The sequence below is a fragment of the Protopterus annectens genome, chromosome 17.part0 (genome assembly GCF_019279795.1).
Source record: "Protopterus annectens isolate FY-2018-M chromosome 17.part0, PAN1.0, whole genome shotgun sequence".
Lineage (NCBI taxonomy): Eukaryota > Metazoa > Chordata > Ceratodontiformes > Protopteridae > Protopterus > Protopterus annectens.
Genome location: NC_056751.1, coordinates 87,416,538 through 87,435,287, shown reverse-complemented (window position 1 = coordinate 87,435,287; position 18,750 = coordinate 87,416,538). Strand labels below are relative to the sequence as shown.

The window sequence follows — 18,750 nt, the reverse complement described above, 5'->3', positions numbered from 1 at the left end:
ATGTATCTCCCTTGGATGGGTCCGGAGCCGCTGAGCAGGCACCGGCTTCTGCGGGTGTATTCAGACCTCAACATTTTTATATCAAACCGATGACAGCTGCAAAACCAAAGACAAAAGCAACTTCTAAAACTAAAAAAACGACGCATGAGCCACGTGCAGAGGCCTCTATGCCTAAAAAACAGGTGATCAAAATGGCTGAAGCCCTTCTTACCTTGATCAGGGGTTCCCATCCCCCTCCAGATAAGAGGGCTAGGCAAGACACTGATTATGAATCTTCAGATCAGGTTTCTATTTCTTGTGATTCCTCTTCTGATCAGGAATTATCTATTCCTCCCTATGAGGATTCTGATGCAGAGGAGTCTATACCATCTGCATCACCTCCTGAGGATTATTCATTTGGAGAAACCTTGCATACTTTAGGGAGCATTTTCACTAGGAGAGTCAAGATTTCTCAGAATCAGAAAAGAGGCTCAGGGATTTCCTTCTTCTCCCTCAGCACAGGCCTTTAGCCATACCCCCTGTTTTAGACATTCTGGATGATGTGTTTTCAGAGTCAAGTTTGACTCCTGACTCCTTACCTCCGGCTCCCAGCAAGCCTGACAGATATTACTGGGTCCCAGACTCTCACAAATTTTTATCCTGCTGCTGATCCTGAAACTATTTCACAGGCTCCAAAGGGAGTTGAGGCCTCAACAGCAAAAAATCCTACCCCCTCTGACAGAGATTCAAGGGCACTGGATAGATGGAGAAAAAAGGTTTATACAGCTGCACCTTTGGCAGTTAGGGCCTTAAACTGCCAGTTTCATATGCTCAAGTATCAACAACATGTTATGGGATTGCTGAAACAGAAAATTATGTTGATTTCTGAATGTGCAGAAAATAAAGAATTGCAGGAATTATTGCATGCAGCTGAACAGGTTGGAAAGCATACTTTGCAATGTCGTTTTGATTCTTTAGAGGCCTCCTGCAGTGCCGCAGTTACTGGATCTGTGATTAGGAGGCATGCCTGCCTAAAGGAACAAAATTTGCCTGATCATGTTAAAGCTAAATTCTAGATGCACCTTTACAGCATGATACTCTGTTTGGTAGTAAGGCAGAAGAGGTTTTAAAGAAAATGGAAGACAAAGCTAAGTCTATGCAAACTGTAAAAGACTTCTTACAAGTGCAGCCACCAAGATTCGGTAGACACTGGCCTACAATAAATTGGTCCTTTCCTGTGTCAGACAGAGCTCAGAGGGGCAAATCCAGATGCCCTAAGGGTTCCAGATACCAGGCACAAGATTCATACAGGTGAAAGCAATGGGGTGCTTCTACCTCCAAATCTGGAGGAGATGAAGCGCAAACCTACAGAAAACAGTCCCAATGACTTCCCTCTGCCTTCACCAAGCACTTATCTTTTGGCAGCACTCTTAGGGGGAAAACTAGCACTTTTTGCTCAAAATTGGCAGTTAATAACTCAGGACAAGTGGGTGCTAAGCATAGTATCACAGGGATACAGATTCCATTTCCACATAGTGCCAATGGCAGATGGTTGGCCAGATCTGCCAAAAAATCAATGGGCAGAGGCACAGAAACAGGTTACATCCCTCATAGATATGGGGGCCATTCAGACAGTACCAGAACAGGAAAAAGGACAAGTTTTTTACTCGACTGTTCTTGGTACCCAGAAAGGACAAGGCCTGGCGGCCAATACTGGATTTATCGATTTTGAACACATACCTGGACATTCCAAAATTCAAAATGCTGACTTTGCAGCAACTTCTGCTCATGCTGGGCAAGAATGCTTGGCTGGTGACATCAGACCTAAAAGAGGCATACCTGCATGTCCCAATAAGGCAATCGTGCAGAAGATACCTCCGATTCAAGGCTGGCTTAATGCATTACCATTTCTCTTCACTGCCCTTTGGCTTATCTACTGCACCCAAGGTCTTTACAAAGTGCCTAGCACCAGTAATTGCATTTTGCAGACAAAGAAGTATTCAAATATATCCTTACGTGGACAACTGTCTCATTCAAGCAGAGAACAAGGACATTCTTCTTCAACACCTGGCATTTGTGAAAAGGCTTCTAACATGCCTGGGGTACCCAATAAACGAAAAGAAATCACAACTGGTACCCTCTCTAAAGATAACATTCTTGGGTGCAAGCTTGAATACAATTGCCCAGATGGCTTACCTCACGCCAGACAAGCAAAGGCAACTGACTACTTACTTCAAACTGATGGCAACAAAAACCCAGTTATCTGCAAGACAAATTCTGCAGGCTTTGGGCTTCATGGCATCCTGCCTCCTACTAATTCCATATGCAAGACTGCATATGAGGAAACTTCAATGGTACCTAAAAACTTTATGGAGTCAACATTGTCACAGTCTGGAAACAATGATTCCTCTCATTCCCTGCCTACAACAGGAGTTTCTATGGTGGGCAAAGGCATGTCACCAAAACTTGGGACGGGCCTTCACTCTACCCCCTGCCAGCCAAACCTTAACAACTGACGCATCAGATTGTGCCTGGGGGGCCCACATGGCGGGAAGATGCATTCAGGGCATATGGACCCCAAAACAAATGCATCTACATATCAACCAGAAGGAGATGCTAGCTGTTCAAAATGCCCTGACAGTCTTCAAGGACTTACTTCATCCAGGACAACTACTGATAAAGACGGACAACACCACAGTCATGTGGTATATAAACAAGCAGGGGGGCACGCACTCATACCCCCTTGCCATGGCATTGTGGGACACAGCTTTGACTTACCAAATAAATCTTCAAGCTCAATTCCTGCCAGGAAAGCAAAATACTCTGGCAGACGATTTAAGCAGAAACCTTATGGATCCTCATGAGTGGAAACTAGATCCACAAGTCTTCAGCATGATAACAAAGAAATGGGGGAGCCCATACATAGATCTATTTGCCTCCCCTCAAAATTATCAATTGAAAATATTCTGCACAAGGACTTATCACAGACAAGCATGGAAAGTGGACGCCCTATCCTTCAGTTGGAAAAAACAGTTTACACCTTTCCTCCACTGCCTCTTTTTCCCAAGGTCCTCCTAAAAGTCAGACAAGAGAAACCAAAGATGATTCTAATTGCCCCAGATTGGCCCCACCAATACTGGTACCCAATCCTAAGGAACTTGTGTCAATACCCAGCTTGGACCTTACCTCAAAGACCTCAACTATTGTCCCAGCAAAACAATCAGATCCTGCACAATCAACTCCAGACACTGAACCTGCTAGCATGACTGATCACGTAGTTATACAAACAACACCTCTCAGTAAAGCTGTGATGGATGTCATTTTGGAAGCCAGAAGGCCTAGTACTAGAAATCTTATGCTGATAAATGGAAGAGATTCTGTGCTTGGAACCAAGCACAAGGAACTGATACAGCAGAACCAAATATTCCTCAAATATTACAATACTTTACTGAGATGCTTGACAAAGGCCTATCTTTCTCATCAGTTAAAATCCATGCCTCTGCCATTTCGGATCATTACAATACAGAGCCACCAATCTTTTCTCATCCTTTACTAAAGCAGTATCTTAGAGGAGCCAACATTTTAAGGCCTCCTAGAAGATCACCAATACCTGCATGGGACCTCAATTATGTGTTGCAAAAGCTCACCCTGCCTCCATTGAACCAGCTGCTACTGCTGATATAAAGTTCTTATCATGGAAAACAGCTCTGCTACTAGCAATTACTTCAGCTAAAAGAGTCTCAGAGCTACAGGCCCACATGGCTGTGGAGCCTTTTATCATATTTTACCCAGACAGGGTGTCTCTGAGGACAAATACAACATTTATGTCAAAGGTGGTTTCCAGTGTGGCTCTTAACCAAACTATTCATCTGCCAACCTTTTATCCAAATCCACAGAACAAGGGGAGAGAATTCTGCATTCCTTGGATGTACACAGATAGCTAAGATTCTACTTGAGCAGAACTAAAGCTCTAAGAAAAACTGAGCAATTACTAGTGATATATGCTACAGGATCAGAAGGAAAGGCTATTTCAAAGCAGACTGTTTCAAAGTGGATACGCCACTGCATTTGTTTCTGCTACTTACACCATGGTAAACCTTTGCCCAAGGGCATTAGGTCTCATTCCACCAGAGCTGCAGCTACTTCAGCAGCCTTTCTCAGAGGAGTACCAACCAAAGACATTCTAGAGGCTGCTACTTGGAGTTCTGTTCACACCTTTACAAAGCATTACCTTTTGCCTCTTTACTCTAAGTCCAGGGCAGGCTTTGCCACTGCAGTTCTGCAGGGCCTTGTAGCCTCACCTAATGCTGTTTAGCTCCAGCCTCCCAACCATAGCTTTGGGATTCTACCCAAATGAAATGACTGCAGGAGTGAAACACGAAGAACATAGATGTTCGAGTGTATTCACTGTTGCAGCCCAGGTTACTCGCCTGCCATCCTCCTTTCATTCTGGAGTTTATCTTTCCTTCTCTATCTTCTACAACCTATGTGGTGTATTTGCTTGTAGATGAAGGTAAAGTTTATATTGATGCATGTATATATATATATTTTTGCTACCTTTTTGGGGGCACCTGACATTTGGGGCAAGAAAAACTAAAGAAAATGGCATTATCTGCTTGTTTTATACCCCTGACGACCTGACGTCATGGAAGAGGATACAGCAACCGACACAAGACCCAAGACTTTGAAATTCAGGCCGACTGAGGGCAACCTGCCAGCAGATTACCCAAATGTAATGACTGCAACAGTGAATAAACTCAAACATCTAGATTTATGGTAAGTGTACGCAACTGTACTGTCTGTGTTTCCCCCTCTGTTCAGATCCCCAGTAAGACTCCAAACTGGCAGAGCTGTAGGGTTGAGTCCTCAGCCGAGTGTCCAAGCTCTCTAGCATCCTGTCTGTGAAACCAGTGCTTCGTGTCCCTGCTCAAAGTAGCTGACACACACACACACACACACACACACACACACACACACACACACACACACACACACACACTTTCAGATTTGATATTCTCACACACACACACACACACACACACACACACACACACACACACACACACACACACCTGAGAATGGCTGGCACAGATTTATTAGCTATGCTGTCTTCTGTCCAGATTATAAGGTAGTTACACTACCAACAGACACCAAAAAGCCAGCTACTCTAAAGCTGTTACAAGGGTACCCAATTATACTGAGTTAAATTAATATTAATGCAAACAACAGTGTTTGGCCAGTGCAGTAAGGCCTCCAGGAGTGGTCACAGCATCACCAAATAGATAGAAGTCCTCTCAAAGTTTAAAATATTCTCTAAAGGACCAGCCACAATGAACATTTTAAATATATTTAATAATAAATAGTAAAAGAACATGAAAATACTAAATATCTATTTTCAGTAAACACCAGAGTTTCATTCAGAGGAAATATTAAAATAACGCAGACAAATAGATTCACACAGGTACAGAGAAACAGTATTTAACTAATCTAACTATATTTTTTCCTGACTGATCTAAAGAATTTACTATTCCCTGGTCACTTGTTAGAGCAAGGCAAGAAGAAGTAGATGAGGGGTCCGTCTTTGTCAGGTTCTAAGAACAGACTTCTCTGAGACTTCAGTCTCACCTAGTATTAAACATTATTTTTAGTCATGGATTACAGAATAACATCGTACACGTCTGGTCATGTGATGTCTGCTTCCCATGCGTCCTCCCCTTAGCTAGCAGCTCTCAGAATTTAGCACATACATGTCAATAATACACACACACAGAGCATTGCGAAGATCTGATGTAGCTTCTTGAAGTCATAAAACAATTTCAAACCTGCACCCTTCTAAAGTAGCAATTAGTCCACCTAAATGACAGTGCAGGAAGCTTCCTAGTACATACTTTTTGTCTCTGGCTGCATTGAGGAGTGTAAGATAGTCTTTATGGCCTAAGACAAGTAATTTAATTTCAAACAATTTTCAAAGTTTAAGATTAACATCGTCTCTTCCAGTATTCTCTGTTAAAACATATACATTTAAACAGTTACAATAATTAATGTATGTATAGTTCTTTTTCTGTCCAGCAGGGCACATTTTTGGTAAATTTTTAACACAAAGCAGCTTTACAGATACATTTTCAACACAAGCTTCTGTGCAAATCAGTTTGTTATACAAATGATATATAATTTTTTACAACATTCCAGCTAGCTGTGCTGGCATATGTTACACATTCAGTGCCCTACTTCACCTGGCATACCTGGCAATACCTTCCATTGTCACAAGGATCTGTGGTTATTTTTCTTGATCTGATGTTACCCTAGTCACCATTCATCACATATAGGTCTAGGATCCGACATCGGATACGAGCCGGCACACTTAGACAACAGCTTATCATAAGCTCCTCCCCTCCCATAATGCTCTGCTGCCCTCTAACCCTTCAGATCGAGTTGCCCTGGAGAAAGAAGACACTTATGACCAGAAAAGGTCCACCAAAATCCTGCCAATCCGTCGGGGGGGCTGGAGAGTGGGACTGTGATGTATGGTGTCTGTGGATAGCACAGATACCAAGTTATGGTGAGTACATAACTATTAATCTGATGTTATCATGGTCACCATTCATCATACAGGTCAGAGTCCCCAGCTACCCAAAATTCTTAGGTGGTCTCAAGGAAGGACATGCCAAAGAACATTGTAGCCAAAGGAAGCCTTTCCCCTAGAAACTAAGTCAAGTTTGTAATGAGAGATGAAGGCATGAGGAGAGGATCAGGTTGCTACTGCACAAATGTCATCCAAAGCTGGACAAGCTAGAAGGGCAGCTGAAGTGGCCACCAACCTGGTGGAATGAGCCATAACTGGTCCAAGCAAAGGAGAGCCACATGAGGAGTAAATGAAAGAAATGCAATGAGAAATCCAATGGGAGCTCTCAATTAAATAGGCATGTTCTTGTGAAATATAATTTCTATCAAGTGTAGCCCAGTTATTTTACCTTGGGGAATAATATGCAAATTATTTGAGTTCCTTCTATTAAACCCATGTATTTCATACTAAATATTTTATACATTTCTTTAGAAATCAACCCTCATTTTTATATTTCCCTTCTAAGCCCCCAGATACATTCTCATTGTTGCAAATCAAATTCCAGTCCCCACCTGTAAGTAATATTCCCTGCTGAAAGCTGCTTTCTCCCAAAAATGTTTTAAGATCCAAAATAGCTTTAGGTAGAATATAAATAGATGCCAGTGTAATCCTCATCCCTTGCCAATAGCCTCTTACTACTGCAAATCTGCCATTATCTTTTTTCCCTCTTCTATCACTACTGGAATTCATCTAGTGATTAATGTAAGTACTCCTCTTCTCCTTTGTCCCTGATATTCTGCAAATTATCCATCATGAAAGCCTTTCTTTATGAAAGTTGCATCCTTGGTTCTTCCCAAATGTGTCTTATATAGTATTACTATTTGCACTCCACATTCCTTAATATGATTACAAATGCTCTTTCCTTTTTTTCTATACTTGTGAGACCATTCACATTCCTAGATAAAATGGAAAGTGTTGCCATTATTGTAAGAAGTCATTATTCTAATTTATTATATATGACAGCTTTTTTAAATGTCTGATTCCATCTTTTGTAATACACCCACCCATTAATGTTTGGAGAAAAATCCTTTATACAGCTTTTTACTTACCGACATTGAAACCTATGATACATTTTACAAGATGTTTTGTTTTAATGAAAATCTTCAAACACAGAAACAAACACAAACCCAGAACACACCCCTAACCTATCAAATTAATAAAAACATGTATAACTTGCACATCTTCAGTTAACCCTCCTAAAGAGAGCATTTGTGCAAAATAGAGACCTGCTAATACAGGCTCTAGTTAACCTGAAATTGGAGTTATCCATGCTAAGACATTATTACCTATTCTTCTTCTTAAACTAATTGGTGTTTGTTCTTATTTAATCTCTATTCCCCCTCCCCAGAATGTGAAAACTATTTGCATACTTTCAGAAATCATTAACTTTTAGCCTTGAAAAAACAAGTATACTGTCTTTTATTGCCCTATTATCAGCTTGCCTCTATGGAAAAGTACAAAAAGAGAAAAATGTATTTCTCTGTTGCAGCCTAAAAGACAAGCTGAAACACATATTGCTGAAGGAAGTTTGCACTGTATTCAGTATTCTCATATTTACTTGTTTTCAATTAAAATTTGTTATTAGAGTAAACCAAGGGTCTTAATCCATACATTCATCTATGCAAAAGTAAGAGTAAATGCATCACTCTACATATATTTTGATCTGTGTACTTTTATACCGCATCTCCCACCTCAACAACCCAAGATTACAGCCTATTGACTTAAACATGCTTTTGTCTAACCTTTCTTCTCTTTTTACACTGTAGTGCCTACATTTCTTTACACTCAAAAAAGAAGAAAGAAAGAGGAGGAAGAAAGAAAAAAGGCATCTGTTTAATAACTTTGTCACATAAAAGAATAATTTAAAATACTTTACTGAAAAATATGCAATTTATATTGTGAAAAGTTTCATAAAAATACTGTAAAGAAAAGAAAAGTTCCTCTTCTCTCCTCAGAATCCTTCCAGACATTAATTTCATGAAGTGAGGCAAATGCCTTTCATTTCCTCACAAGTTTAGCAAAGTCAAAAAGTCCACTATTTCTGCTTATTCTTATACAACCTAGTTCACAAATGCGATTGATGTTTTGCAGTCTCACATTTATTCACTAATTTCCATGTTGCTAGTTTTCTTCCTGTTCATCCCCATCTTCCAACTCTAGATTCTGTTTGAATTCCACAGTGCTCCTGATTTTTTTAGTCAGCTGCTGTACTTTTGTCTGTCTCTCAAGCATTCTCCTTTGCAACAGTAGAAAAGGTTTGACTGGCAAAATCTTTCCATGGGCTTTATCATCAAAATGAGAAGCACTGACACCTTCTGCTTGATGGTTAATTTTTTTTTTTTTTTGGACAGACATTTGCATTTTTTCTTTAGCCTGTTCTGCATCAAAAATGACTTTGATCTTTCAGGAAAAAAATATTCTGAAGGCAACTTGATACAGCAGTTTAAATCTCACACCTGCCTCTCCACATTCCTTGATTACAGGAATACATTTTTTTTCTCTTCTGCCTAGTGTACAGTGAATAATCATTTTCCACAAACACTCCCCAACTTTTAATACTTTGCCCTTTTGCTGTAGTTTTGTCAAGGTCGACTCTTTGTGTTGGTAGTTTTGTATCTTTACTAATAAAGGTCTTAGCTACTTTCTTATGGCCATACTTGGAGCATACACATGGTGTACCCTTTCAATTAATAGTGCCATCTATGGAATGTCAGTCTAGTTGCTTATTTGTGCTTTCTTAAAATTAATGGTTTGTTCCTTCTAGTTTCTCTGGTACAGCAGAAAATCTCAGATTTTCCCTTTGTGCTCTGTCCTCTAATTCTATTATTTTTTTAAACATCTCCTCTCGAACAGTCCCATACTCAGCCAGCCTTTACTTCATTTTGGCCTCTGAGTTTTGCAGTTTTATCAGCTCATCTGAATATTTGTTTAAAGCTTCTTCCATTTTTTGCTTATGTTCTTGTTATTTGAGTTGATATACTCCTTCAGGGTTTCATTCATTTTAATCAGCTCTGAGCATATTTGCCTTATTTTTCCTCTAGATTACAGGAAGCCATGTCTTGCACCAAAGCTGGAGCTTGAACTGCTTTTGCTGAACAGCTGCAGGATTCTTTCCAGTCAGTGTTTACTCTTTACCTTTTCTAGTTGATTTCCTTTCAGACTGTCTTAATTTCTTCTTTGCAGCATCCAGGCAGTGTACTTACTAGCCAGTAGCTGTGTTATACTCAAGTTGACAGTATCTCTGGCTCCAATTTCTCAGTTGCTGTTGATCCGTGTGCAGCCATCTTGGAAATTCAGAAATTAGGATTTCCTCCTTGTGTAGCTTAGCTTTGTGATCTTATTTGTTTTTTTGCCACTTTTTAGTTCAGTAGATTAGACCACATTCCAGAAAAAAAATTGATATTTTCATGAGTCTTACTGTCTTTAGATGTGTATTTTATATCATTATGTCTCTGAGATGCATTAATGTGTGGAATTTTCTTTCTTTTGTATACCAGTTGGCCTTGGAGAAAACATACCACATGTCATAATCATGAAGTTATTGAAGAATTTCACTGTTGTGAATTACAGCAGTGGCAGGTAATGACTTATAATTTTTTCATCATGTTGAGTGCAAAGATTTTAGTACAGATTTCAAAAGCCTTTTGTCATGGTAACAGTGTATTTATAAATTTATCTGTAGGAAGGAAGCTTTCTTCTCATTTTTTCCTTTTCATCGTTTTATCTCCTTCTTCCCGCAAAACCAAGCCTGACGGCTCCTCTACCCACACTCTGTTGGTCCAGGCATATTGCAGTAGTGGGAGCCAGGAATCACCAAGCAGGGTGAGAGTCCTATGCCCTACTCACTCCTGCAAAGGAATCTACAACTAGCTCGTCCACTCTGTAGTGAACGTTGGGTAGTGGGGAGCAGGCCAGGTTTGCTGGACTTGTGGAGTGGCGTATAGTCTGTCTGTACTGATAGAAGACTGCGCTTCCCCCTTTTCTGCTGATGCTCCTCCAAGCTCCCATATTTCTGTCATCTAAGAGAAAGTGTGCCTCTGCATGATGAATTCCTGTCAGCTTAATGTGTGAGTTTCATATGTCAGAGTGGGCTTGTTAGGCTCAAGTTCCACAGGTTGAACACCTAGTGGTCCTACTGGGTGTCACTTGTAAGGCAAGCCAGAGCCACCTCTCTCCTGTAGGGTGAGGCAATAATCACTTACTCCTATCCACCACTGCCAACTCATAATACAGCAGGCACTGGAACCACTATTTGAATTTGGGAGTATGTTTTCTTCAGTAAGTGACTGATAATTGTAGAGTTCAAGCTGCAGGGGTCATCAGGACGTTTGCCACAAGCATTTAGCTTGGTCAGCGCTTAGAACTTCTTTCCAGTTGCTTGTCCTCCTAATCCCAAATAGACTGTTGCCTCCCCACCCACCCTATTTCTTTCCTGCTTTGAAAAAGGTTTTACAGTTTTCAAGCTTAATTTCTATTTTTTTTCTGTACAGTTTACCGCTATATAAAAACGTCTCCCAGACATGTACACACACAATTTTTTGTTGTTGTTTCATAACAGTTTGTTTACTGGTTCTCTTGTTATTGAGGGTTTTGTCCCACTTTGTGCTGTGTCTTTTTTCTTAACTTGTCCCTTAGCACTGTCTTACCTTCTTCTTCAGAAGTCTTTCTTGTATATGTACATATAAGAAATGTAGGGTGATACAAGTTGGTAAATGTAATACAAACTCTCTATATGACTTAGATGATTGTATTATATTTGAGGAAGAAGAGGTAAGAAATTTGGGCATTGTGGTTGATTAAAGCTTTAATTTTGATGACATTAATTTAGTAATAATAAAACGTTATTCTATCGTGAAAAATGTGTTACACACCTTAATTAGCTGAGAAGAAAAGTTTTTAATTTCTATATTTAAGGCAGTAATAAAACTGCATATTAAGTATACGCTGGGATTCTGAAAAGCGTACTGCAGTCTCTCAGCCATAGCACAAGTGGCCAACCCCTCACAGTAACCCTTGTTGCAGATAGGTTGAGGGAAGTAAAGCCAAAAAGGAGTAGTTGGAAGCATGGTGTGCTTGGGTCTGCCTGAGGAATCACAGAAGGGGGGTTAGTTAGAGGATTGAGAGTACTGTGTGTGTGTGTGGGGGGTGTATATGAATGGATGAATATGTCTATGCACATTCAAGTGGGGATATCCAATTGAGTGAATACATTTGTGTGTGTGCCTCTATGAATATCTGCAAGTGTGTGTGAGAGTGAATGAAGGGATTCCACTGCCAACATGATGAATAAGCCCCCAGTGATTGCCACAGAAAAGTACTTTTTAACACTGGCAGTAATTGCCCAGGATTCAGAAACATTCAAATTAGCAGATGATAAGGTATTCCTCATTGTGGTTATACATGTCTGTGAATCAGTTTTTCTGCAGTCATCTACACTGCACCTTCCTGCAGTAGCTAGTGGCTGTAGTCCATATCTCTGAGTCCCAGGCGTAGTATGACATTATGTATGTATGTTCATGTGTGTGTACACACACACACACACACACACACACACACACACAGATATATGGGTCTACTTTACTTTATCGAATTAACACAACACAAAAATGCAAATCAAGACAAGATCAAACTGTACAATGAGGATCAGGTAATTTACCCTTTTCCTCACTGTAGTGCAATCTCGGAGTTGCTATATATAGTTTGCAGGGGGGTGTGGGCTGTGGAGGAGGCTTGCCCCCCCCCCCACAAAAACGTGAAAAAAATGTAGATTTTTGTGTTACACATATACACATACACACAAATGCTCCATGACAGTCTTGGCTCTTTAAATAGTCTCCCTGTATCTATCCCTCTGCATCTACTTGCCAGATGCATGATACGTAACATCCGCGATATTATTATGCTGCTACGTAGCTCGTAATATATATATATATATATATATATATATATATATATATATATATATATATATATATATGGGTCTACTTCTAAATTTTGAAGTTTCAAAACTTCAAATTTCTCATGGTCGAGACCATAAGATTGAAGTTTTAAAAGTGTGAGCAGTTAAAATAGAGATTGCTATACAGTGCAGAACTGTATATTTACCGTTTTCCTAGCTGTAGTGCAGTCTCAGAGTTGGTATATTTAATTAGCGGGGGGAGGGGGGGGTGCAAAATTGTAAAAAAAAAAAATAAAGATTCTATTTTTTTTATTTACATTTCGAAGTTTCAAAACTTCGATGTTATGGTCTCAACCATAAGAAATTTGAAGTTTTGAAACTTCAAAATTTAAAAGTAGACCCATATTTATATATATATATATATATATATATATGTTGTTTGTCTTTTCGACTTTTCCCGGTTAGGGGTCGCCACAGCGGAACTCAGATCCACTAATGATTGGCAGTAAATATTTTATGGTGCCGAGTTGCCAGCCCAATGCCCAATCTTCAGTGAAGGCACGCCCATTCACGCATGTCTTTCGGAGGCCACTCGACCACGGGGAGAACATGCAGACTCCACACAGAAGGCACTCCAGCCGTGAATCGAACAGGGGAACCTCTTGCTTTGAGGCAACAACGCTACTGCTGTACCACCGTGGCATATATATATATATCTATATATGGCAAAGAAATTTACCAGCAAAAACAAGGAGTAGCCATGGGGGCCAAAATGGCCCCTGAATAAGCAAGCCTCGTCCTTAGCGCATGGGAGGAGGAGACCCTTACCCAACTGCAAGGAGTCAAGAAAGTTGGTTTGTATAGACACTTTATTGACGACATCCTATTTTTGTGAAAAGGCACCAGCTCAGAGATGGAAACCTTCCTTCAGGAGATTGAAGCCAGCATCCAGTTCCTATAGTTCACAGTTTCAGGAAGAGGAACCCAAGTCCAGTTTCTAGATCTGGTATCAACCCTAGATCCCCAGTCCAAGACCTTTAAATCCACCCTCCATAGAAAGAGCACCTGCCAAAATAACTACCTTTATTTCCACAGCAAGCACCCCCTCCCCCTTCAAGAAGCAGAACCTTGTGAAGGGGCAGTACATATTGCTAAGCAGCATTGTTAGTGAGGAAGATTATTTCCACCTCTAATGCCAGTGCCTCAAGGACTTCTTCCTGGAAAGGCACTACCCACAGGATCTAGTCTTGTAATCAAAAGGAGAGAAACCCTGTACCCACCTATCCTTAAACACGGATTCCACCCCAAAGCTCAGGCACCAGAGGATATCACCCAAAGTCTTCCCCTGCCCATCTCTCTAGATGCTACCAGCATCAAAGACATTCTCATTAAAAACTGGGCACTCATAGCGGAGCACCCAGAGCTAGCTCTAATCCTTGGAAACCAACCAAAATTCTGCTACAAAAAGAACGTGTCCCTCAAAGCCACTTTTGAATCAAAAATAGTTAAATAGTTGTTTATACTTTTGTGCTAGTGTTGTTATGATGTATGTATGTGTGTGTGTGTGTGTGTGTGTGTGTGTGTGTGTGTGTGTGTGTGTGTGTGTGTGTGTGTGTGTGTGTGTCTCAAATACATTGTATACACCAATACCAATGTATGTCATACTATGTGCAAGGCACACACCCTTGACACATCGCAAGGCATGCACCAATGCGGAAAATGCCACTGATGCGATTTTATCATTCAAACCCCTACAGTACGTCTCACCACGCCTGTGACACCTTTGCACTGGCCCAGTAATCAGAGAGCCTCCATCCTCACCACTAGCAGCAGTGAGGGACATACACATTGGGAAGATGACAAGTACACACACAGTAAAGTACAGTTTCCCTTAAGAGCACACAGAGATCACAGTCAGTCTGGGGCTGGTTTCTCCTTCTTTCTCCATATCCCTAATAAGACTCCCCACTGGCACAGCTGTACGATTAAGATCTCAGCTGAGTGGCCACGCTAAGTCCTCCAGCACCCTCTCTGTCCAACCAGTGCTTTGTGTCCGTGTCCAAGTAGCTGACACACGCACACTTTGAGATTTGATTGATATACAAACACACACACACACACTCAACTGGGAAAGGCTGGCACAGGTTTATTAGATATGCCTCCTTCTGCCCAGACTATAAGGTAGTACCAGCTGCCACCAGTCATTTTTACTTATCAGCTACTCTAAGATCCTTACCAAAGGGTGTCCAATCCTACTGTGTAATGTTACTATTATCCAAATGGTAAGTGTGACCAAGACTAAGGCTGTTGGAGTGGCCTATACAGTGTCACCAAATACATATGCAAGTACTCTTAAGAGCTTAAATATCTCTAAACAAACCAGCCCCTATTAAAAGGTTTAAATATATTTAAAAATAAATAATAAAAGAACAAGACAATACTCAAACAATACAGTAACTACAGAGTTCAGAATCACAGGAAATAGTTTAAAACAACATTGCAGGGCATTCTCAAATAAATACAGAAAACATCTAAGTTAATCTTACTATATTCATATCTGTCTCTAAGAGAGATTACTGTATCTTGATTACTTAATGTTAGCAAGGCAAGTGCTGATGAGAGGATGTTTCCAGGTCCAAAGACAAATGCAGAATACAAAATCTGTCTCTGAGAGAGTTCTTAAATTACTATCAGATATTACTGCTGGGTCAGCTTTGGATGCCATTGCTCTTTGTCATCTGCCTTCAGTTCCCAGGCTAAACAGATACTTAGAATTTAACATCTGTGTCAGAAATACTTACCTCTCAGATGTGCAGCTGCTAGGAAGTCACAGAGCAATAAAAACACTTTACATTTTAAATCTAGTAAGTATTTCTGTTTCAAGGCAATAGGAAAACCTCTAGCTCTAGACATTGTGTCTGCTTGCTGCACTGAAACACAATTGTGAAACACTTTACTTTTCCACTTATTTTCTTGAGGGTTTGCAAGTTAACTCTGTATGTTCCAGCTTGTACTATGAAAACACACATTTGTACAAGTACATAGTCCTTATGCATTTCTGTTCTTTTCCAGTAGAGTACACTGTGGTTACATTCTTGAAGCTCAGTATACAGTTCAACACACACTTCTGCACCAGTAGTATAATATGCACATAACATATAGTTCTCTTACATTTGTAAAATAAGCATATGAATCATATTAATATTTACAAATGACATATAATTATTTACAAAATTCCAGATAGCTGGACTGGCAGTATTTCCCTGGTGTCACAACCCCACTGATGGTTATTCACCCAACATGGTTTACATGCAAGTATGCTCTCAGTGTGAAGCATACTACATTGGAAAAACCACAAGACTACCTAAGATCCAGATAAAAGAACATATGGGAGCCATCAGGAAGCAAGACCCTTACAACGCACTAGCCAGGCATAGTTCTCTGGATTCCAGTTTGCAGCAATTTAAAAAGTCACAGATCCCTGAAAGACTACCAACCCACTTTGGAAGACAACTTACTGTTAGTTAAGGAGTTATAATAGCAGATGTAATTGCAAGCAGACACCCTCCCAAGGACTAAATGAAAACCTGAGCATTTCCAGTGTCCTTAAATGGATTAGGTAACTACTTAACCCATCCCTTGCTCGCCATACCAGTTACACAATAAGCCTAGGTTCATCAATTAAGGAACTCCTTAACCTATCCCCCGCTTGCCACACCAGTTAAACAGTAAGCCTAGGTTCATGGATTGGGGAACTCCTTAACCCATCCCCCACTTGCCACACCAGTTAAAAAATAAGCCTAGGTTCATTTTATGTTATTTTCTGATGAAGTTCGACTGAAAACTTTGCAATGAACGAAAGTGCTCAAAATGTGATTTAAATGAATAAAACACTGACCAAAACACTGAGAATAGTCTAGAGTCTATGTTCCTTCCAAAATAGCAAAAGTTTCTTGAGTTTTTAAATAGTTGTTTATACTTTTGTGCTAGTGTTGTTATGATGTGTGTGTGTGTGTGTGTGTGTGTGTGTGTGTGTGTGTGTGTGTGTGTATATATATATATATATATATATATATATATATATATATATATATATATATATATATATAAAATACACACAGTCCTTTTTACATTTTTGCGGGGGGGGGGGCAAGCCATCCTGCACCACTCATGGGGGGGGGTTGTGCCCCCAACACCCCTGCAAATCATTTATACCATTTCCTGGATGGCGGTGGCGTACAAACACGCTAAACGCCAATGAGTCAGGAAATCAACCTGCGAACACCGCCAATATTTGGAACTGCCAAAGCGTTTCAAGTAGAAGTACCAAAATGTACAATTCTGTAATCACGGCCAGATAATGTCAAATTTTATTACACAAAAACAATCCAGGTTAAGCGCTTCACACACTAATGCTTCCTCAGAACAATGCTTCAACACGTACACAGCTTAAATAGCTGAATTGGCGCTAAAATAAATTAAAGCTATAGTGCCAAAAAATCAGAACCTGTAATAATATATATACAAATATATGACTTTAACATAGTATACATAAGTTACATAAGTTTAATAAAAAATATATAAATTGCTTAAGTTTAATAAAAAATATTGCTTAATAAAAAATATATAGACTGTGTGCTCCTAATATACATATCAAATACATTGTATACACCAATACCAATGTATGTCGTACTATGTGCAAAATTGTGTACAAAATTAATTGTAAAATTAATTTGTACTAAATGATACATTCCTACTTTATATACTTATATCTTCTTAAAAATTTTTTTATATTATAATTACTCTCTCTAACCCCATTAAAAATTGTGTTGCTTGAGGTGGGTGAATTAAAAACCTCCTATTAAAAAATGTTTTTTATTATAGAATAATACCTATGTGTTTAAATAAATAAATGTATAAATGAATAAATACATGAATGAATATATACATTAAAACACTATGTATAAATTCCTAATAATAATAACAATAAAAATATGATAAGATGATAAAAGGATAATTAGAACTATACTATGCTTAAAAATAAATGCGTACCATACTCATAATTCCAATATAGGTTTCACTGATATATATTCATTTATTCCTGGGTGTGTAGTTGCATCAGTCATAATTTGCCAATAGCATTCCCTGAATGATAGATGCCCCTTGATGTTACCCCCTCTAGGATTGACCTTAATTACTTCTAAAATACAAAACCTAAACTCATGCTCAACTCCTTTGTTTATTATGTGCTTTGCTAAGGCATTTTTCTCATCTTTTTTTCTAATAGAATATGTGTGTGCATATTCTCTTACCAATTCATATCTAGATTACAGAAGTTGTCATCCTATTAAGACAAAGAAAAATATTTACAAAGGACAGTGCATAAGGGCACTCAGAATGACATCTGAATATGGGGATATGTTGAAAGAGATTCAATTTATTACCTCACTATTTACTGACAGGGGATACAAAAGTACAATGATGGAAAAGGTGAATAATGAGGTTATTAGTGAATGGGGGAAAAAGTATGTACCGTTGTTGGGAACCAAGTATAAGAATACTACAATTAACAAAGAGGAATTAGTGAAAAGAGTGAACACAAGCACATATGGTAGGTCCTGTGTCATAGAATATGGTCCATATAGTAATAAGATAGAAGAAATTAAGAATCACTGGCATATATTATTAACTAATGATGAGATGATGGAAATATTAGGAATAAAACCAAGGTTTGTTTACAGAATGGGACAGAACTTGAAATCTCTTTTGGAGAACAATTCAAAACGAAATGTGACCAGCAATACGGGCAGTACTAAGAAATGTGGTGCATGCAATCAGTGCCAATATATTATAGAAGAAAAGGAGATAGTATTAGGAAATTATAACAAGACTAGACTAACTACAAAGAAGGGAAATTGTAATACTAAATATTTAGTATATCTGGCCAAATGTATTGCCTGTCCATCCTATTATATAGGAAAAACTGAACAGCAGTTTAAGAAAAGGATATATGCACACACATATTCTATTAGAAAAAAAGATGAGAAAAATGCCTTAGCAAAGCACATAATAAACAAAGGAGTTGAGCATGAGTTTAGGTTTTGTATTTTAGAAGTAATTAAGGTCAATCCTAGAGGGGGTAACATCAAGGGGCATCTATCATTCAGGGAATGCTATTGGCAAATTATGACTGATGCAACTACACACCCAGGAATAAATGAATATATATCAGTGAAACTTATATTGGAAT

At 39.2% G+C, this 18,750-nt stretch overlaps 1 protein-coding gene across 2 annotated transcripts in view; it reads left to right on the top strand.

Annotated features, from left to right (window-relative positions):
• Positions 1-18,750, top strand: part of POLR1E (RNA polymerase I subunit E) — a 970,793-nt gene that overhangs the window by 738,738 nt on the left and 213,305 nt on the right. For both annotated transcript variants that reach the window (XM_044059632.1, XM_044059633.1), the window contains one exon: positions 10,099-10,180. In XM_044059632.1, coding sequence (XP_043915567.1) covers positions 10,099-10,180 — 82 coding nt within the window. The remainder of the gene's footprint in view (positions 1-10,098; positions 10,181-18,750) is intronic.